Source organism: Lactuca saligna, chromosome 2, assembly GCF_052625555.1.
Source record: "Lactuca saligna cultivar CGN05327 chromosome 2, ASM5262555v1, whole genome shotgun sequence".
Taxonomy (NCBI): Eukaryota; Viridiplantae; Streptophyta; class Magnoliopsida; order Asterales; family Asteraceae; genus Lactuca; species Lactuca saligna.
Window position 1 is genome coordinate 152,508,085 of NC_136418.1, and position 22,801 is coordinate 152,530,885.

Here is a 22,801-nt window from a genome sequence, read left to right on the forward strand (position 1 = left end):
TCTCTATTTATGTTTCCGATTGGTTCTTCCATGAGGTTCAGACTTCCGTTGGTTTCGATCACATCGAAGGGATTTCTAGGGTTCTATCTTATAGGCACTACTTAAGAATAGAGACGTGGAAGATGGGGTGAATGTTGCTGAGTTCTGAAGGTAGTCGGAGTTTGTAAACTATAGGATCGATCCTAACGAGGATCTCGAAAGGTCTTATGTACCTCAGGATGAGTTTTCCGCGTCTTCCGAAGATTATCATACCCTTTTAGGGCGAGACCTTTAACAGGACACGGTCTCCAACAAAAGAGTACACCTTTCTGTGTCAGAGTGGTTAGAGGTTTGGTAATCTTGGAAAAGTTTTGAGTGAATCTACGATAATAGTCGACGAGACCCAAATTTTTTACAGAATTTTGTGAGTGTCTTCGGTGCCGACTAATTCTCTATCGCTTGGGTCTTGGACGGGTCCATGTGTATGCCTTCCTAGCTTACCACATGACTAGGGTTTGACTACGAGAGTAGCTCCAAGAATTTGGTCAATGTGAAACTTGACTTGACGTTCGGGAGGAATTCCTGGAAGCTTTTCGGGAAAATTGCAGACTTCAGGGATGCTCTCGAGGTCTTTAACTTCCTGTATCTCGTTGATTACATAGGTTAGGAATTCATGGCATTCCTTACAGGGAAAATTTTGAGCTTCGGCGCACGAAATGATACGAACACTGAAACTAAGTTTGTCGTTGTAGATTATGAGGGTTTGACCAGAGGGAAGGTTGAGATGGATAGATTTCTCGCAACAAAGGATATTAGCACGATTGAGACTCAATCAATCCATGCTAATGAGTACTTCAAGGCTCTTTATTGAAAAACCGGCATAAGATTGATGGGAAAAGAATGATCGCCAAGGGTAAGGGTTTAACCTATGAATATATCGCTAGCGTCCTCTTTCTCGTTGTTAGTCATCTCGACGGAAGACGTTTTTGTTACTAGTTGAGGACTATGTTTATGAAGATGTTCGAATGAATAGCTAACAGATTTTCTTTCAGTAATATAATCGAAAAGGATTGCAAGTATAAGGGTTGTTGAGGAGGAATATACCTGTGGCAACGGTGGGATCGGCGGCTACCTCATCTTGTCCTATAGCTAGGACTCTTCCAGTGTTGCCAGTTGTTGCTGTCTTGGGGCAGTTTCGCTTGAAATGCCTGACTTCACCGCAACCGTAGCAGGCTTGACCAATACCCGCTCCAGAAGCTTGATTGGTTAATTGGGTTGGTGTCTTGCAGTTTTTCGCTATGTGACCCTTTTTGCCACAGCTATTGCAAGATACCTCTCGACATGGGCTGGAAGTGAGGTGATGATAGTTGCACTTGTCACACATAGGGAGGGTACCAGCATACCTACTGGTAGGTTTTTGAGTTGTGGATCCGATGACAGAAACAACAATAGGGATAGTAGCAGCGTGGACTGCCACAGTTTGCTGTTTCTTCGAGAACTCCTGCGAAGGCTGACTTTTCTTCTTTGAAAACTTTCTTTTCTCACCATTTCTCTCTGTCGGATCCGGGGTGGTGGCTGCTTCCTCTATGTCCTTACTACGGTCGATCAGGATTTGTGCTAGGCATTTTGTGATATCCCCATTTTCACGGCCAGAAAAGACCGATTTGTTTATGCTTTGTTTTATAAAATCAGAGTAATCTTGTAAAGAAAACGGTTGCGGAATTTGTTCCCGAAACAAGATATGATAATAACTTATCAAAACATTTCTCAAAGAGAATGTATTTTCATTTAATAATAAAACCTCGGGATGTCATGTTCTGATACAGACATATAAGCATAAACAGAACTTACATTCAATTACACTAATGATTTATATCTCCTTTAAATCTCTCTGTGAAATATGTCTTCGTATCGATACCTGTGATACAAAGAAAACTGAGTGGATCAGGCTTGGGAGCCTGGTGAGCATATAGGGTTTTCATCCCACAATGTTATATCATATATTTATAAATATAGAACATTCAAACTTGTACAATTTCACCATATAAAGGCAACTCTTATCCCACCCCATCGATCCTCACAACGACACGATCTAAACTCTCGTATCTAAAATTTTCCTCTTTACCTGATCCCTACTCACGGATCTAAAACTATCTTCTTCACCGATCCATATTCACGGATCTAAAACTAACCTTTTTCACCTGATCCATACTCACGGATCTAAAACTAACCTCCTGATCTGATCCATACTCCTGGATCAATAATTGTACCCAATCCATACTCCCGGAATAAGGACAATTAACTATACCCTAATCCTAATCTGATCCATACTCCCGGATCAATAATTGTGCCCAATCCATACTCTCGGACTAAGGACAATTAACTTAGTCTTAATCCTTACTTTCGGAATAATAACAAGTTTGATCTCTTTACCTGATCTATAATCTCGGATCTAAAACTAACGTCTTGGTCTAATCCAAACTCGCTGAATAACTAGATCAACAACAACAACATCGGGGCCTCTCATATGTTTATCACACATCAACTATCTACCCATGTTCTACCCAACATATTAGTAGATAAATATATATATTTTTATACATAGTTTAAAACCTGTATAACATTCTCATTCAATACCTATTCCACATAATAGATGAGGTATACCCACGTAACACGTATTTCATAGAGAATAAATCAGATCTATGAGATAGAAGAAAGTGAATATACATTCACACACATAACAACAAAATTATACACATAACATGTATTTCATATAAAATACTTCATAATTATGCGTTAGAAGAAAGTAACCACACACTCACTTGATTAGAAGATGATCGGGCAACACTACGACTTATAGAAGTAATATTCTTCGGTAGATCTGGAAGATCTTCACAAAAACCGGGCTCCTTGTGGGCAGAGCTTTGGCTCGGGTTCTCGGGACCTTCGGGGCCTCGGGACTTTCTTCGGGGCTCGGAAATGATACCGGGGCTTCGGGATATTTCTTGCACGAAAAACAATGCAAAAACGCGAGAAAAGGGAAGAAATGAGAAAAGAAGTCGGTTGCCCTCGACACCCTTTTATAGGGGGCTGGAAGCCCATTTACGCTGGGCGTAAATCTACATTACGTTGGGCGTAATGGGGATAAGAACGCTGACTCCCCCCCCCCCCCCCCCCCCCCCCCCCCCGCGGATAATATTGGATATTTTTAATTAATTTTAAATACCGAAGCTATTAAATAAACTTCAAAAATTCATATCTTTCTCATACGAACTCCATTTTCAGAGTTCTTTATATCCCCTTGTAGGTGAGACTATGCTCTACAACTTTCGTTTAGACTCCGTCGGCTAATTTTGAATTTATTTTTATTATTTATTTTTACTAGGCCGGGACAGAAAAACTCCGTTATAAATTCATAACTTCTTCATCCAACGTCCGTTTTCGCCTATCTTTTTATTGTTTTACTACTATTAACGAGATCTTAGATTCTCGTTTAGATCGTTTCGGCTAAAAACCGCTCGATCTCAAATCAAGTATTCGGGCTGCATACCGCTAAGTCGAAACTTAGAAAAATCATAACTTCCTCATACGAAGTCAGATTTGGACGTTTTTTTATACATGCTCATTGTTTAACGAACTCTACGAATTTCGTTTAGATTGCTAAGGCTAAATATCACTCTAACATAAATTCACTTTTTACGTCATTCAACGTCGTGTCGGTTCTACCGCGAAACTTCGACAGGTCATAACTTCTTCATTATAACTCGGATTTCGGCGTTCTTTATATGCACGGAAACCTTGTAAAATATACTATAACTTAGTTAAGATTTTTCATTGTAAATAATCTTTCATCAAAAATCCATTTTTGACGCCTATCATCTCTAAATTTACTAGCCCAGATCTACGGGCGTTACACATTTGGCGCTGTCGTATGTATCCGGCTTCGCAGCCAAAACGTTCCCTTTGGTTGGATGGGTCAACCCCCAGATGAACCTCTCAACCTTTTTGCTTTCCGGGGTAACCATCCCCGGACAAAGAAGCGCCAAGTCGTCAAACCTTGAAGTGTAAGCGGCGATATCGGAACCTTTCATCTTCAGGTTCCAGAGTTCATGTTCTAATTTCTGCATTTCGCCCCGAGGGCAGTATTCCGCAAGTAGAAGTTCCTTCATGACCTCCCAACCCATAGCATTGGCTACCGATAGAGTTAAGGATTTGACTCGGCCATTCCACCAAATCAAGGCTTTATCGGCGAAAGTGCAGGCGGCGAACTTCACCTTATCCGATTCAGAGCAAGCACAGATTTCGAAAATTGATTCGATTTTCTCGAACCATCGGGTTAAGGAAATGACACCTCCAGTGCCATAGAAAGATGTGGGGTTCGCGTTCATAAAGTCTTTATAGGAACACTCCTTCCGGTGTCCCTGGCTACCTTCCTGGTTTTGGAGTTGGGTACCACCTCCTGAACCACCGGGGTTCATTTGAGACATGGCGGCTGCCACTGCGACAGTAACAACTGCCTAGAACAACACAGGATCAATTTGAGGAGGGGGTGGTGGTGGCGGAGGGTTGTTGTTTTGCTTTGAGCTGGGTCTCTTTCTTGGAGGCATCTTGATCTAAAAAGATGAGGAAAGAGAGGATGGTAAGTCCTCTGAATTGAATCAAGAGATATCATACAAGGGATATCTCATTATGATAGATATAGAATTCTATTAAGCGATAAAGCAGGAAAGAGTTATCAAAGTAGATAAACTATCGCAAAAGGAATGATTGAGGAGCAACACTGGAATGAGGATTCTTATAACGAAGTTGGCTCTGGAAATACTCCCATAGTATTTCATGTTTCGCTGCGACGACGGCTCTTTGTTTGGTTATTGGGTAAGTTTTAGGCATGCTGAACACCACAGTCACTCCCAAGCACATGTTGGCCACATCTCGAATGAATATAGTTGATCAGGCTATATTGACCCTAGACACGACTACATAACTGCCCAGGTTTAACCATAGCGCACAATACCCAATTACTTATGTTTTGTTCTACTCGTAGTTACTGTTTCCGGTGGCTGGGTATACTTGTATACTTTTGAAAATACTTATATTTTAAAGTATAATTTTAGTTCAGAGCACTTAGGCCCCTTAATGTTTATAGTCTTATACCATGTAAGGTTTGGTATACTAGTTCACTATAAACAAGGGCTCTGATACCAATCTGTCACACCCCAAAACCGATGGCGGAAACATTCCGGGGTGGAGGACGTCATGAAGTATCGCAACCAATGTACATAGTAAGAATAGTAAACACAAAACATTATATTACATATGAATAATTACATTTGTTTGAAAGCTAAGTGTTACAAAAGTTATACATATATATCATATGAACAAAAGTTAAGACGAGTCTTCTATACGCTCCGTCTTCTCCAAAAGATCGCTATGTACCTGTCTAATGTGGACCTGAGAATACAAGCAAATTGAAAATCAGCATAAAGCTGGTGAGTTCATAAGAGGTTTGTTTTCTAAAAATGCACAAGTTTCCTTTGGTTTTCCGAAAAAGTTTGTTATCCAAGAAAATCCCATTCCGTTTGTTATACGATCCGGTTATGTACAGTTTGTTATCCCAGGAAAAACCCTTTTTTCCTAAAAGTTAAGTTTAGTTATCGGTTCTGAAAGTAATGTACAAGTGTCTACCATACTCTATGTGTTCGTGTGATATTTACTGAAAACATGATTATCCTAGAAAAGTAGATTAGTTTTAACACGTATATAAAACTAATAAGTAAGTATAAAAGTATTCATAATCTAAGTTGCGAGTTCCATAACCATACTATAGACTGGATAAGGCTTGAAACAGGGGCCAGTATCTTCTATGACTTTTGTCACCCTTGAACCTTTCGATTCGACTGTAGCTAGCCGCCAGGTGCGGGGTTGTCAATCCCGTATAGATCTATACACTCAAGTCACGTTCTCCAACCAAGAGATTCTAGTTACGGGGGTAATCCTACACTCTCGTAACTAGGGGGAGTGTTACAAGGACGTGTCTCCAATCTTAAGATTAATGAATTAACAGATAATAAAACGGGAAAATTCTATTTAATTAGTCCTTCACTCTCGTAACTAAGGGGAGTGTTATCAAGGACTTGTCTAATATTTTAAGTTTAATATTACTATTCCTCCACTCTCATAACTAGGGGGAGTGTTAAGGTTCTAAGTTTAATGTTATTATTCTTTCACTCTCGAATCTACGGGGAGTAGTAAAGTTCTAAGTATAATGTTATTAGTCCTGCACTCTCGTATCTACGGGGAGTGATAAAGTTCTCAGATTCATGCTTTTAACAATAATGATATGGAAATTCATTTGTGAAATATAAAATATAACATTTTAAAACGAGTTTCACAAATAATATGACGGTTTACTCTCCAAGTTGAACGATTGGTTAATACAGTTTTCTAATGTTAAAAACATACGAAATATGAAACATTTCAAATGAAGTCATGAATTTGAGTACAAGATTTCCTTTTACTTTTGCTTGTATTCCCCCCTTGAAAACAGTGAAAAACATTGAAAAAAAGTAGGGGAATGAACTCACCAGACAAGAAAACGTGTCGGTTTGGATGCTATGTGTCGGTTTGGGGCTTGATAACATGCGAGGTTCCTATGTAATATGGAATGATACACAAATGTATCTAATTAGACTTTAATTCACTAATTTGGTGTGATTATACACTCCAAGACGCGAAAACACTTCAAATCAAGTGTTTGGAGTGACCCGGGTGACTTTTACGGACGAATAGGGTTTAGATAATGAGTTTGCTATTCAAGACTAAACTCCTTAGGGAGTTTTTGGCCCTAAGACCATGTCCACATGAGTTCACGGCCATGAACTCATTGATGATGTGTTTTAGGGTGCTCAAGGGTCAAATATCACTTGGGGGATATTGCTAGGATTTAATCTAAGGCATAGGAAGGAATTAAACCACAAAAGGAACCATCAAAGGGAGTTTACGACTGTAAACTAGGAGTTTACGGCCGTAAGCTCCTAAGTACACTTTCTTGTTATGTTTTGGTGGTCCTAGATCAATCACATGTGATTCTAACTCAATTTACAAGCCATAGAATGGATTTAGGGCATCATTTGACTAAGGTATAGGAATTTATGGCCCAAGAACCTATCCTTCGGGGGTATACGGTCGTAAGCTCCTATAGGAGTGGTTTTAATCAAGTTTAAGGCCCCTAACTCGATTTCGGTTGCTTCTAGACTTTAATCCAAGGCTTATGGTGTGTTTAAGTGGCATCTTAACACTTTAATTTGAGTTTACTGCCCATGATATGGAGTTTACGGCCTAATCATGTTCTTGGGCAGTAAACTCATGTTTACTCCTCAAATGTTGAGTTCAAGGTGTTCCAAGTCAATTCCAATGAGTCCTTAAGTCGAATCCAAGCTCTATAAGTGATTTGGGAGGGGTTTTTGGCTCAAAAACCCATTTTATGGCCGAGGACTGTTCTAGGGCCGTAAACTCATGATAATGGCCCTATTTCATAGATTAAACACGAATTTGAAGGCTAAAGATGTTGTACTATGAGTTAGGATTATTACCTTGAAGATTTGGGGCTTGAATTTGATGATTTTTGGACATAGAACTTGGATTGAAGAGAGAGAGAGAGAGAGAAGAGAGAGAGAGAGTGGAAAGGGTTCAAATGAGGCTTTCTCAACTTTATATATGGTTAAAGTTTGAGGCACGGTGGAATTCTACCCGATACTGACATTAAGCGAGGCTTTTGGTCGCACCCTATTAAGTTGTCGTAAGCCGATATGGTCGAAACTAACAAATTTCTAAGTAATAGTTTGGGATGTTTTTATGAGTTTCTAACGTGTTTGGATACCAATTAAGTCATAATAGAAGTCTCAAAAATAATGACTTAATTTAAAAGCTTAAACGGAAACAATTCGAAAAAGATGAATTTTATGGACGGAAACGGGTTACGGCGATGGAGCAAACTTTGGGTTGTCACAGTGCTAAAATGTAATCGTGTGCCCAACTCCTCTTGAAACTTCCTCCAGAACCGAGAAGTAAATCGAGTGTCCTGATCAGAGACAATAGAAATGGGCACCCCATGTAACGAGACAATCTCCCGAACAAAGATCTCGACTAATTTCTCCGCCGATGAGCTCTCCTTTATAGCCAGAAAGTGAGCACTCTTAGTCAAACGATCAACAATCACCCATATCGTATTGGCTCCTCGGGCAGTTCTAGGAAGTTTTGTAATGAAGTCCATGGTTAGATGCTCCCATTTCCATTCAGGTATCTCCAATGGTGGCAACTTCCCATGCGGTTTCTGGTGTTACGCCTTGACCTTCCGATAGGTCATACATTCTTCCACAAATCGAGCCACATCATTCTTCATTCCATGCCACCAGTAAGCCTCATGAAGGTCCTGATACATTTTAGTAGCACTGGGATGGATAGAAAATTTTGACTTATGAGACTCATCCATTAGGGTTTTCCGATTTCCCCCGGTATATGGAACCCAAACCCTACCATAGCGAGTCAGCAAACCCCCCCGTCTCATTCCATCTTAGGAAACTCTTTCCCAATCTTCTCACGCCTGATGTTTTCCTCCAGTATTGCCATCTTTTGGGCGTCCCGAATTAGATCTGAAAAAGATGACACCATCGTGATCCGGAGACACTTAGCTCGAATCGGTTCAGCAGATTGTTTACGACTGAGAGCATCAGCTACCGCATTAGCTTTACCGGGGTGGTAGTGAATTTCACAATCATAATATTTTACCTTATCTAACCATCTGATCTACCTCATGTTCAAATCCCGTTGCTCGAACAAATATTTCATACTCTTATGGTCAGTGTATATGATAAACTTCACTCCATAGAGATAGTGTCTCCAAATCTTAAGAGCGAAAACAACACCTCAAGCTCTAAATCATGAGTGTGGTAGTTTTGTTCTTGGGGTTTCAGCTGTAGGGAGGCATAGGCTATCACCCTATCTCGTTGTATTAACACGACACCAAGACCCTGAAGTGATGCATCACAGTAAACCACCATATCCTCAACCCCATCAGGTAAGGCCAAAATCGGAGCATCACACAATTGTTTCCATAACTCATCAAACGCCAGCTGCTGCTTCGGGCCCCAAACGAATTTTACTGATTTCTTGGTCAATCGGGTGAGTGGTAAGGCGATTTTAGAGGAATTTTCAATGAACCTCTGGTAATGTGACATCCCCAAAATCTCGGTCAGAAAAGACCGATTTTCATTTATGCTTTTAAAATAATTTCAGAGTAAATCCTTTTGATTTGAAAGAGTTGCGGAATTTGTTCCCAAAAACAAAACATGATAAAACAATGTTTACCAAAGCATTTCATAAAAGAAATGTATTTTCATTATACAATCAAAACTCGGAGTGTCATGTTCCGATACAGACCAATAAGCATAAACGATAACATTACAAGTCACTCAACAAATATATACGTATACAGACTTGTAAACAAAACAACTTGATGGTTCATCCATCTTATGCCCTCGCGCCACTTCCTGTAATACAAATAAAACTGAGTGGGTCAGGCTTGGGAGCCTGGTGAGCATATAGGGTTTTCAACCCACAATAAATAATTAAATTAATTTTCATCAACCAACAATAACCCAATTACCCGTTCCTGTTATTCCCACTTTATGTCCCTAAAATAACTAACACAAGGGACCTAGTCTAAGAATATTTCATCGGGGTGACAACACATGCTTCGGGGGTTCCTCAGCAATATAAGTCAAATAAGGCAACCATGAGGGGGATGGAATACAAAGAATGAACACCCAAGTTCAGTAACACCTACAGGTTATGAGCCTGCTAGCGTTCCACTTGACTGTCTAGAAAAGTCCGTGGTCGTCATCTAAATTCCGCTAGATGAATGGATCAAAACAACATCGAGGCCTCTCATCTGTTTATTACACACCAACTATCTACCCATGTTCTACCCAACATATTAGTAGAAAAAACATACATTTTTATACATAGTTTCAAAACCTGTATAGCATGCTCAATCAATACATTTTCCACATAACAGATGAGACAGACACATAACACGTGTTTCATAGAGAAATAATCAGATCTATAAGATAGAAGAAAGTGAATATACATTCACACACATAACAACAAAATATACACATAACACGTATTTCGTATAAAATACTTCATAATTATGCGTTAGAAGAAAGTAACTACACACTCACTTGATCAGAAGATGATCGGACAGCACTACGGCTCGTAGAAGTGGTAATCCTCAGCAGATCTGGAAGATCTTCACAAAAATCGAACTTCTAGCGGGCAGAGCTTCGTCTCGGAAACCGCACTCCTCAGGATCTTCGGGATCTCGGGACTTGCTTCGAGGCTCGAGAATAATACTGGGGCTTCGGGGTACTTCTGGCACGCAAATCGATGCAAAACGGGAGAGAGAAGGGAGAAAAATAGCAAAAGAATCGGCTGCCCTCGCATCCTATTTATAGGAGGTTGAGGCCTCGCAGTACGCGGGGGGTACGCCTTGGTTCGTAAGCACATGCATCATCCGAAGAACTCGAGTGCGAGTGTTGACATACCTTGGGTACGCGGGACGTACACGAGTACGCGGGGCGTACTTCGGATGAGTCCGGTGACTCCTCTTCGGATAATGCCGGATTTAATAATTAAATTTAATTATTAATTATTTAATAAACGTCGAAAACTCATATCTTCTTCATACGAACTCCGTTTTCGACGTTCTTTATATCCACGCGAAGGTGAGACTATGCTCTACAACTTTCGTTTAGACTCCGTCGGCTAATTTTGAATTTATTTTTATCATTTATTTTTAATAGGCCGGGACAAAAAAATTCGTTATAAATTCATAACTTCTTCGTTTGACGTCCGTTCTCGCCTAACTTTTTATCGCTTCGATACTAACAACGAGATCTTCGATTCTCGTTTAGATCACTAAGGCTAAATATCACTCTAACGTAAATTTCACTTTTTACGTCATTCAGCGTTGCCGGTTCTGTCGTGAAACTTCGACAGGTCATAACTTCTTCGTTATAACTCGGATTCCAGCATTCTTTATATCTTCGGAAACCTTGTTTCAACTACTACAACATTATCTAAAGATATCAAGTTTATTTTACACTTAAATTTTGACGCTTATTTTTATTCTTAATTAATCAAACCACATAATTAAGCAATTAAGCACAAAACACATAATACTCAAATAATACACTTCTATTATTTCAAAACGGGTTACAAAGGTTAACCTAGACTATTATATCATCATTAATGACAGGCCTAGAAACACAGGCATTACAATTCTCTCCACCTTAGAATGATTCCGTCACCGGAATCACACATCAACAAACAAATGCGAATAGCGACCCATCATGTCACTCTCCGTCTCCCAGGTGAGATTCGGCCCATTCGTGTGTTTCCATCGGACAAGCACTAGCTCGGCCATCTTGCGTCGCAACTTCTTAGTCTTTCGGTCCACAATTGCCTCTGGTTCTTCAATCAACCTTTTGTTCTCATCGATTCTTAACTCCGAAAGTGGAATCATGTCGGGAACTTCCCCCGTGAACTTCCGTTAATAACACACATGAAAAGTGTTACGAATTCCATTCAGTTCTTCCGATAGTTCGAGCTTGTAAGCTTGGTTCCTAATCCTCTGAAGAACTTTAAACGGTCCAATAAACCTTGGACTTAATTTTCCCCTTTTTCCAAATCTTATAAGTCCCTTCCACGTCGAGACTTTAAGCAAAACCGAATCCCCAACTTCAAAAGTCATCGGTCTTCGCTTTTTGTCAGCATAGCTCTTTTGATGATCCTGAGCTGCTAACATTCTTTCCCTAATTACTTTCAACTTTTCAGCAGTTTAATGAACCAACTCCGGTCCCATAAACTGCTTTTCCCTAGCCTCAAGCCAACAAGACGGCGTACGACACTTTTGTCCATACAAAGCTTGGTTAGGTGCCATCTTAATGCTCGAGTGAAAACTATTATTATAGGAAAATTCTACCAATGATAAATGTTCATCCCAATTACCTAGGAATTCCAAGGTGCATGCTCTCAGCACATCTTCAAGTGTTTGTATCGTTCTTTCACTCTGACCATCAGTCTGCGGATGGTAAGCTGTACTTAAACATAACTTGGTACATGTTTCATCTTGTAGACTTTTCCAAAACCTTGAGGTGAAACGGCTATCACGATCCGATACAATCGTTAACGGAACACCGTGAAGCCTCACAATTTCTTTCACGTAAGAATTTGCAAGCTTTTCCATAGACCATTTCTCCTTGGCTGCTATGAAATGCGCACTCTTAGTGAATTGATCAACGACCACCCAAATCATGTCGTGACCATTCTTTGTTTTGGGCAGTTTAGTGGCAAAATCCATAACAATGTCTTCCCACTTACCCATAGGCACAGGTAATGGTTCTAAACTCCCGTACGGTTTCTGATGTTGTGTCTTGAATCTAGCACAAGTCACACACTCTGCCACATAATTCGCGATGTCAAGCTTCATCGTCGGCCACCAGTAGTAGGTTTTCAGGTCCCTATACATTTTAGTGCTACCGGGATGAATCGAGTACATAGTTTTGTGAGCTTCTTCCATCAGAAGATCTCTGATTCCTCCTGTCTTAGGTATCCAAATCCGATCTTGGAACACCTTCAGTCCATGACTGTTTACAACGAACACCAACGTTTTGCCCAAACGTTCCTGCTTTCGGTCATTTTTTTCAGAAGCTTCTTCTTGTGCTTTCTTTATACTTTCCACAATGGTCGAGACAACTTCAATTCTCAACGCTCTTGGCCTTTTCCTTTCAAGATTAACTTTCCAACTGAGAGCATCAGCAACTACATTAGCTTTACCGGGATGGTAAAGTATCTCATAGTCGTAGTCCTTGAGTAATTCCAGCCATCGTCGTTGCCTCATATTCAATTCCTTCTGATTAAAGAGATATTGGAGACTCTTATGATCAGTAAAAATTTTACACTTCGTGCCATAGAGGTAATGTCTCCATATTTTCAGAGCGAAAACTACCGCTGCCAACTCCAAATCATGAGTTGGGTAGTTCTTTTCATGCTCTTTCAGCTGTCAAGACGCATTTGCTATCACCTTTTCTCTTTGGGTCAAAACACAACCCAATCCAACCCCAGACGCATCGCTATAAACATTGAAGTCTTCAACTCCATCGGGTAGAGAAAGTATCGGTGCCTCGCATAGCTTCTTCTTTAGCTTCTCAAATGATTCTTTATGCTTCTTACTCCAAGCATAAGTAGCTCCTTTGTGGGTCAAAGCTGTCAACGGAGTAGCGATCGAAGAAAAGCCTTGGATAAACCTTCGGTAATATCCGGCTAATCCCAAAAAGCTTCAGATCTCCGTGGGACTTTTCGGTTGTTCCCACTTCATTACAGCTTCCATCTTTGCTGGATCAACCATTATCCCTTCTTGGTTGACCATGTGAACCAAGAATTGGACTTCACGAATCCAAAAATCACATTTGGAGAACTTAGCATACAAATTCTCCTTCTTCAAGACTTCTAACATTTCTCGCAAGTGTCTGTCATGCTCCTCCTGGCTTTTCGAGTAAATCAGAATGTCATCTATGAACACTATCACAGATTTATCAAGGAACGGATTACAAACTCTGTTCATTAAATGCATGAATGCTGCCGGAGCATTGGTTAGTCCAAACGACATAACCAAGAACTCGTAGTGTCCATATCTAGTTCTGAATGCAGTCTTCTCGATATCTTGCTATCTTACTTTTAGCTGATGATATCCTGACCTTAGATCGATCTTCGAGAAATAGCTCGAACCTTGAAATTGATCAAACAGGTCATCAATCCTTGGCAACGGATATCTATTCTTTATTGTTGCCTTGTTCAGCTCTCTGTAATCAATGCACATTCTCATACTTCCATCTTTCTTCTTCACGAATAACACCGGAGCTCCCCAGGGTGATGAAATAGGTCTAATGAAACCTTTGTCCAATAACTCCTAAAGTTGCATCATCAGCTCCTTCATCTCCGTCGGTGCTAATCGATAAGGTGCTTTTGCTATTGGCGTGGTTCCTGGTAACAAGTCAATTCTGAACTCCACTTGTCTATCAGGTCGTAATCCAGGAAGATCTTCGGGAAATACTTCCGGATAATCACACACCACTGGAATACTCTGCATCACCTTCTTTTCCTTCTTAGCATCAATCACGAATGCTAAATATGATGTACATCCCTTGGTCAAACACTTTATGGCTTTCATTAGGGAAATGATTCCAGAATTCACTCGGTGTTTGTCCCCATACACCATAAACGAATCTTTTCCAGGCGGGTTTACTTTAACTATCTTCTTCTTGCATAGAATTTCGGCATCATTGGCGCTGAGCCAATCCATTCCCAACACGATGTCGAAACCGTTAAGTTCGATAGGTAATAATTCCTCGTGAAACTTATTCCCATTAAGGTCGATTAAGATGTTTTTCATACGATGGCTAACAGGTACAAACTTGCCACTAGCAACTTCGACTAATAAAGCATCATCTAGTCTATCAACAGGCAAAGCTAGTTTTCTACAAAATTCATGCGATATAAAGGAGTAGTTGGCTCCAGAATCAAATAAAATTTGGGCAGGCAATGTGTTTACGAGAAAGGTACCTGAAGCGACATCAGCTTCATCTTTAGCAGCTTCCAGTGTCATCTGGAATGCTCTCGCCTTTGGCTTTGGTGGAATGTTGGGCTTAGCTGCCTCCTTCTTCTTTGGACAGTCTTTCAAAATGTGCCCCTCTTCATTACAACCAAAACACATCCTTTTGTTGTTCGGACATTCATTGGCAAAATGTCCAACCTTCCCACACTTGTAGCAGGTTACATCCTCGCTACATTTCCCAAAGTGCTTTTTCCTACACTTATCACACCACTTCGCTTCGCCTCCTTTTCCTCCAAACTTTTTCGAATCAGATTTCGAAAATTTGCCTTTCTTACAGGAACCAGATGTTCCCTCAAACTTTCTCTTCTCACCAACTTCAACCTTGTCGGTGGTTCTCCCCTTAATCATGTTCTCCACAGACTTGGCAGCCCAGATAGCTGCCTCTAGAGTATGTGCCTGACGTACTGGCACCTCGTACTCCCATGGGAGTCCCTTCACATACCGGTCCACCTTTGTCAGCTCGTCTGGAACGATACGCAAGGCAAACTCCATCTTATCGGTGAAGTTATTGGTGTATTCATCAACTGACATGCTGCCTTCGTCAATGTCAGAAACTTGTTCTCTAATTCCAACAGATTTTGAGCCGAGCAGAACTTGCGCTTGAACTGCACCAAGAATTCTGCCCATGACAATTGCAGTGGCTCATTAGGGCTCAAAGTCTTCCCTAGAGTATTCCACCAATGAACGGATCCACCTCGGAAATGACGTACTGCGAACGTGGTCCGCAACTTGCCTCTGCAGCCACAAGTCATGAAGGCTAACTCCATTTCAGAGATCTGATCCATCACTCCTATCGGGTCCTCCTTTTCATTGAAGGTCGATGGTTTGCAAGTTAGAAAGTCCTTGTACTTGCATCCCATTCTATCATTACTTCCGTCATGGTTATCTCGCCTAACTATCGGTGGGTTGGCTTGACCAACAGACCCACTGAGGTTTCCACCTTCCGAGTGCCCTTCATTTAATTCAGGCTCTTCCACACGAATTGATAGTTCTTCATGATTCTGTTGAAGCAACCATCTAGTTTCATCCATCTGCCGATCCAACATCGTCTGAATCATCATTTGCACACCAACCATGGTTATTGGCTCAGGTGCTACTGCCACGACAGGTATTTGTTCAATCACTGGTGGTTGATTCCTGTTTTCATCAGCATTTCCAACTCCACTTCTTGTTCTCACCATGTTTGATCTACACACCGAATAAGGTGAAATTAGATCCTCATTCACGATAGGTATTCAAATCATCCTTATCACTCCGAAACGTTTACATGCTAGTTCTAATATTGTAGACGTACGCTTAGAATCCTACACACATAAAGTTTCTAGATCCGGTCGGCAACAAACCATAGATCCGAACAAATAATATCATATATGGCAACATATAACATTTAGCACATAAAGCATTTTAGGCAACTTTCCTAAAATAAACTAGTGCTCATGTCTAAAATATAACAGACACACATCTCAAAATCTCACTTAGCATTCTAAGTTTAAGTCTAGAAATCTTACAAATTCCTAGTTCGCTTAAACTAATGCTCTGATACCAACTGTGACATCCCCAAAATCTCGGCCAGAAAAGACCGATTTTCATTTATGCTTTTAAAATAATTTCAGAGTAAATCCTTTTGATATGAAAGAGTTGCGGAATTTGTTCCCAAAAACAAAACATGATAAAACAATGCTTACCAAAGCATTTCATAAAAGAAATGTATTTTCATTATAAAATCAAAACTCGGGGTGTCATGTTCCGATACAGACCAATAAGCATAAACGATAACATTACAAGTCATTCAACAAATATATACATATACAAACTTGTAAACAAAACAACTTGATGGTTCATCCATCTTATGCCATCGCACCACTTCCTGTAATACAAATAAAACTGAGTGGGTCAGGCTTGGGAGCCTGGTGAGCATATAGGGTTTTCAACCCACAATAAATAATTAAATTAATTTTCATCAACCAACAATAACCCAATTACCCATTCCCGTTATTCTCACTTTATGTCCCTAAAATAACTAAAACAAGGGACCTAATCTAAGAATATTTCATCGAGGTGACAACACATGCTTCGGGGGTCCTCAGCATTATAAGTCAAATAAGGCAACCATGAGGGGGATGGAATACAACGAATGAACACCCAAGTTCAGTAACACCTACAGGTTATGAGCCTGCTAGCGTTCCACTGGACTGTCTAGAAAAGTCCGTGGTCGTCATCTAAATTCCGCTAGATGAATGGATCAAAACAACATCGAGGCCTCTCATCTGTTTATTACACACCAACTATCTACCCATGTTCTACCCAACATATTAGTAGATAAAACATACATTTTTATACATAGTTTCAAAACCTATATAGAATGCTCAATCAATACATTTTCCACATAACAGATGAGGCACACACATAACATGTATTTCATAGAGAAATAATCAGATCTATAAGATAGAAGAAAGTGAATATACATTCACACACATAACAACAAAATATACACATAACATGTATTTCGTATAAAATACTTCATAATTATGCGTTAGAAGAAAGTAACTACACACTCACTTGATCAGAAGATGATCGGACAACACTACGGCTCGTAGAAGTGGTAATCCTCAGCAGATCTGGAAGATCTTCACAAAAATCGAACTTCTCGCGGGCAGAGCTTCGGTTCGAAAACCACACTTCTCGGGATCTCGGGACTTGCTTCGGGGCTCGAGAATAATATCGGGGCTTCGGGGTACTTCTGGCATGCAAATCGATGCAAAACGGGAGAGAGAAGGGAGAAAAATAGCAAAAGAATCGGCTGCCCTCGCATCCTATTTATATCGTAAGCGCATGCGTACGCAGTACGCGGGGCGTACGCCTTGGTTCGTAAGCGCATGCGTCATCCGAAGAACTCGAGTGCAAGTGTCGACATACCTTGGGTACGCGGGGCGTACACGAGTACGTGCGACGTACTTCGGATGAGTCCGGTGACTCCTCTTCGGATAATGCCGGATTTAATAATTAAATTTAATTATTAATTATTTAATAAACTTCGAAAATTCATATCTTCTTCATACGAACTCCGTTTTCAACGTTCTTTATATCCACACGAAGGTGAGACTACGCTCTACAACTTTCGTTTAGACTCCGTCGGCTAATTTTGACTTTATTTTTATTATTTATATTTAATAATCCGGGACAGAAAATTTCGTTATAAATTCATAACTTCTTCGTATGACGTTCGTTCTCGCCTAACTTTTTATCGCTTCGATACTAACAACGAGATCTTCGATTCTCATTTAGATCACTAAGGCTAAATATCGCTCTAATGTAAATTTCACTTTTTACGTCATTCAGCGTTGCCGGTTCTGTCGCGAAACTTCGACAGGTCATAACTTCTTCGTTATAACTCGGATTTCGGCATTCTTTATATCTTCGGAAACCTTGTTTCAACTACTACAACATTATCTAATGATATCAAGTTTATTTTACACTTAAATTTTGATGCTTATTTTTATTCTTAATTAATCAAACCACATAATTAAGCAATTAAGCACAAAACACATAATACTCAAATAATACACTTCTATTATTTCAACAAGGGTTACAAAGGTTAACGTAGACTATTATATCATCATTAATGAAAGGCCCAGAAACACAGGCGTTACAGGTAATAACCGGCTAAACCCAAGAAACTGCAAATTTTAGAAGGTGTTTTTGGAATCTTCCATTGTTTAACCGCATCAACCTTGGCTTGATTGACCTTAATACCGTGTTTGTTTACCACATGCCCCAAGAACTGAACTTCTTCCAACCAAAATTCTCATTTTGAGAATTTAGCATAAAGCCTTTCTCTTGCCAGAGTTTCCAGAATCTCCCGAAGGTGTTGCTCATGCTCCTCTTTGCTCTTAGAATAGACCAAGATATCATTTATGAACACTATGACCGAATGGTCAAGCATCAGGCTACACACCCAGTTTCATTAGATCCATAAACGCTACGGGTGCATTGGTGAACCCAAAAGGCATCACCACGAATTCAAGGTGCCCATATCGAGTACGGAATGCTATTTTCTCAATGTCTTCTTCACGAACCCGCATCTGATGGTAACCGGAACATAAATCAATCTTGGAAAACCAAGATGCTCCCTGAAGCTGATCGAAAAGATCGTCAATACGTGGCAACGGGTACCAATTCTTTATCGTGCGCTTGTTTAGCTCCCTATAATCAATACACATTCGTTGGGATCCATCTTTCTTCTTCACAAATAGAATAGGAGCACCCCAAGGCGAGCAGCTTGGCCATATAAACCCTTTATCACTTAGTTCTTGAAGTTGATCTTGGAGTTCTTTCATTTCAGGTGGTGCCAAATGGTAAGGAGATCCGGAGTCGCACCTGGTACCAAATCAATACGAAACTCCACTTGCCGAATAGGTGGCAAGCCAGGGAGTTCCCCCGGAAAGACATCGCTGAAGTCGGAAGCGATAGGAACGTCGTCTAGTGCTATAGCAGAAGAGTAAGAAGCCACAGCCAGGCGGGGAATGTCCCCCTGAATAATAAGTTCTCCACCTATAGGGTTTCGAACACGAACTTTCTTCTTACAACAGTGGATTTCCACATCAAACACATCAAGCCAATCCATCCCTACGATAACGCAGAACTCTCGCATCGCAATAGGGATAAGATCAATAAGGAATTCAACTCCAGAAAACTCGAGAGTGCAACCCCGATAAACATCAGTGACATAAATAGTGCGGTTGTTGGAAACTTCGACAACCATTGGGTGAGCCAATTTTCCAATACTACGCCCCAAACAATTAATAAACGTGCGAGATACAAAAGAATGGGTAGCACCACTATGAAACATGACAACAGCAGGCTCGGAATCTAGCAAATAAGTTCCTGGTTTACCACATACAATCATGTAAATAATTCTAACTACCATTTATTAAATAATGCCAGGAGAGAAAGGAAAAAAAATTACCTGCCACTGTCGCGGTAATCACCGGCTCATCCGCAGTCATCTGGTGAGCACAACCTCGTGTCACCATAGTGGGTCCCTTAGAAGACGATGCAATTGCAGGATTTGTACCCCCGCCTCCTTTACTAGCTTTCAACTGTGGGCATTCGGTCTTCTTGTGTCCCGTCTCGTTGCATTGATAGAAGATGGGAGCAGCAGAAGTAATCTAACAAACTGCACTCGCATGGGGGATCCCTACAATTCTTCCAATGATGCCCTAGATTTTTGCACTTGTAGCATATCAACGGATTTTTCTTGCCCTGACCTGAAGACGGACTGTACTCATACCTTGACTTACCACCCTGCTTTTGCTTTTTCTGGGCATCTCCAGATGTCTTGGAGGAGGTGTCATTGGCCTTCCTCTTGGACTGGGTCTGCAACTCGATTTCCCTCCTCCTTGCTGCATCCATGATCGCAGATAAAGTTGGGAACTCCTGCATGCTAACGAATTCCTGAATCTCGGTACGTAGAATGGCAGTGTATCGGCTGACCAACCTGGCCTCGTTCCCAGCAAACGAGGGACAAAAAGATAGCATCTCTAAGAACTTGGCATTCAGGTCGCTAACATACTCGGTAGTTTGCTGTAAGGCCATGAACTCTTGTTGCATCCGCTGCTGCTCCACCTTAGGTACATATTGTGCCTCAAACCTATCCACAGATTGGGCCCAAGACATGGCCCTCACTTCTTCTTCATTTAATAGAGCGGTGATGGTGTTCCATAATGTCTTTCCCCTTTTTCGCAGCTGATTCATGGCGATCACAACTTTGTACTGGTCCGGACACCAAACAGTCATGAAGGCGCCCTCAACATCTGACACCCAGTGCTTAGCAACAACTGGGTCAAATTCATTGTTCCAAAGAGGAGGGCTACACTTGTTGAACTTCTCGAAGTAGTATGCCGAATCCCGAACGGGCGGAGCCGGTAACGCTCCCCCGGGAATAGCTGCGAGGCACTCATCCAGAAGAGCACTAACCTGGTTGATTATGTCATTGGTCACACCCGGGATTAGTTCATTGAAAGTGTTATTGAATTCCTCAGCGACAATATTCCTAACTTGCTCCATTTGGAGCTGATTAAGTCGAGCAGGCGGAGCCATCTGTATCCGTAGAAGGAGGAAAATATTTAGAAATAATTCAACCTAGATATTTCTAGGAAGATGAAACACTCAGCTTGCTGAAAATTTCTCAACCTTGCCCCGACCCGAAACCGGCACCGATGTTTTAAATAGTAGGGGCCCTTCTACTACCTTCCACACAAGTTCCAATTTCGCATCCGCGTCTAGTTTCAAAATTTCCAGCTCGCTCTAGCCGTTAATTTTACAACTCTCTCACATGCTAACATTAAATGAGTGTATAATCTAACATTTTAAGACTAGTAGAATCCAATTCATAGTCAACAATTTAACATATGAAATAAGGCTTACTTGGCTAGTCGACTGGCACACCGCGACATCCTCCACTAATAGTCTTCAGAAAGTTTAAAAAATCTTTTAAAAAGAAAATAAACTCTTATAGAGCCTCAAATTTGAGTCTAGAACATCCACAAGAATGCCTAGTTCCCTCAAACTGTGACTCTGATACCAACTTATGACACCAAACTTTTTGCAAAAAATTTAAACTTTAAAAACCCATATTAAATTAAATTAAAACAATTGAAATAGTCATAACATAATACATGTACTTAATAATCATATAAAATAAGTGCGGAAGTAATAATAATAATAAGGTCCCAACAAAAATAACTAGTAGCAATGTCCCGGTGCTCTTTGTCAAGCCTTAGCCTTTTTAATCTTAACACCTGAAAAGGTATAAGGGAAACCGTAAGCACAAAGCTTAGTGAATTCAAACATAGACATTGTACTAACATTCATATTTACTAACCCTAATCCATTTTCCAATTATAGTTGTATAATAAGGGAAAAGAATGAATCAACTCCAATAATACAAGAAGGACTTGTAGGTTTTAGCTGCACCGGGAAGATCCCGTATCACTTGGCCCTAATCACCGCACCTCACGATGAGTATTACGTTGGTGATCTTACTTACCCACCGCACCGGTAAATTCGTATCCTTTGGTGGTGTCCCCATATCCATGATTAGTTACATACAGTGCACATGTACGAATTAAAAGAATATTTATATAGCATGCTTTTATAATAAATTCAAATAATCACACACGAGCTAACTAGCAAACACAATCATCAATACAACGGTGTGAGAGAACTCACCTTGAGTGAGTAGTAAGGTTAGCTAACAATCAAATAATGCTACCACGCTTGAGCAAACTTCAAAACCTCACCTAAGAAGAACTAAAGGTTAGAAAGGAGAAGTCATAAAGCTATGAGTTGAGAAAAGAGTAATCACAGCAAGGTCTCTAAACCAGACCTGCTGTTCAAAACGGATTTACTCCAAAATCTAAAAAAGAAACATATCTTCAACTAAATTTTATAGGAAACTATGATTGCTCAGGATTCCACAACTATAAAGAACTCATTCTAACTCCAAAAGATGAATTAAATTCGAATTTTACAAAATGGTGTATCACTTATGTCTCCAACAATATAGTCAAGTGATGTTTGCTAATGCTACACAACTTGTGAGTATAATTAGTCCAAACAAAAATTAAGATAAGTAAAGAACATAACAATGAAAGTCTCAGAGTTGGAATTGAATGAAAAGCATCTCCCAAACTCCAGATATAAAATTCACATTGTGGATAATCACAGCACTAGCAAAAGCTGGTGACTGCCCACTGATCTTGAGTGTGGATCCATTTTAACCAATTTATAATTGGAAATAACACCCCATTTGCTCCAAATCTTAAATTCATAATATAAGGAAGATATAGAAACTTGGAATCACTCGAGATCCTTTTCCAAGCCTTAGAAATGATGAAAACAAAATGACATATCAGAACAGACCCGGATCAGACCTAACAACAAAGATGCCATTCTTTCCCATAGATAAAGTCCTTATCAGTGAGGTTGGCCTGCTTAAGAAATTTATCCAACTAAAATTTTGAACTTTTGGAACTGGTTTAGGGTCCGTTTGAGTTCTATAGGCAAGATATGAGTTTTACAAAATGA

At 40.3% G+C, this 22,801-nt stretch overlaps 1 protein-coding gene across 1 annotated transcript; it reads right to left on the reverse strand.

Moving 5' to 3' along the window:
* Window positions 1-19,046: 19,046 nt before the first annotated feature.
* Window positions 19,047-19,746, reverse strand: LOC145030258 (uncharacterized). Its single transcript, XM_078978653.1, has 2 exons — window positions 19,680-19,746; window positions 19,047-19,597 (listed from the first exon to the last, which is right to left on the reverse strand). The coding sequence occupies exons 1-2, from the start codon at window positions 19,744-19,746 to the stop codon at window positions 19,047-19,049; spliced, it is 618 nt and encodes a 205-aa protein (XP_078834779.1).
* Between the last annotated feature and the right edge of the window lie 3,055 nt (window positions 19,747-22,801).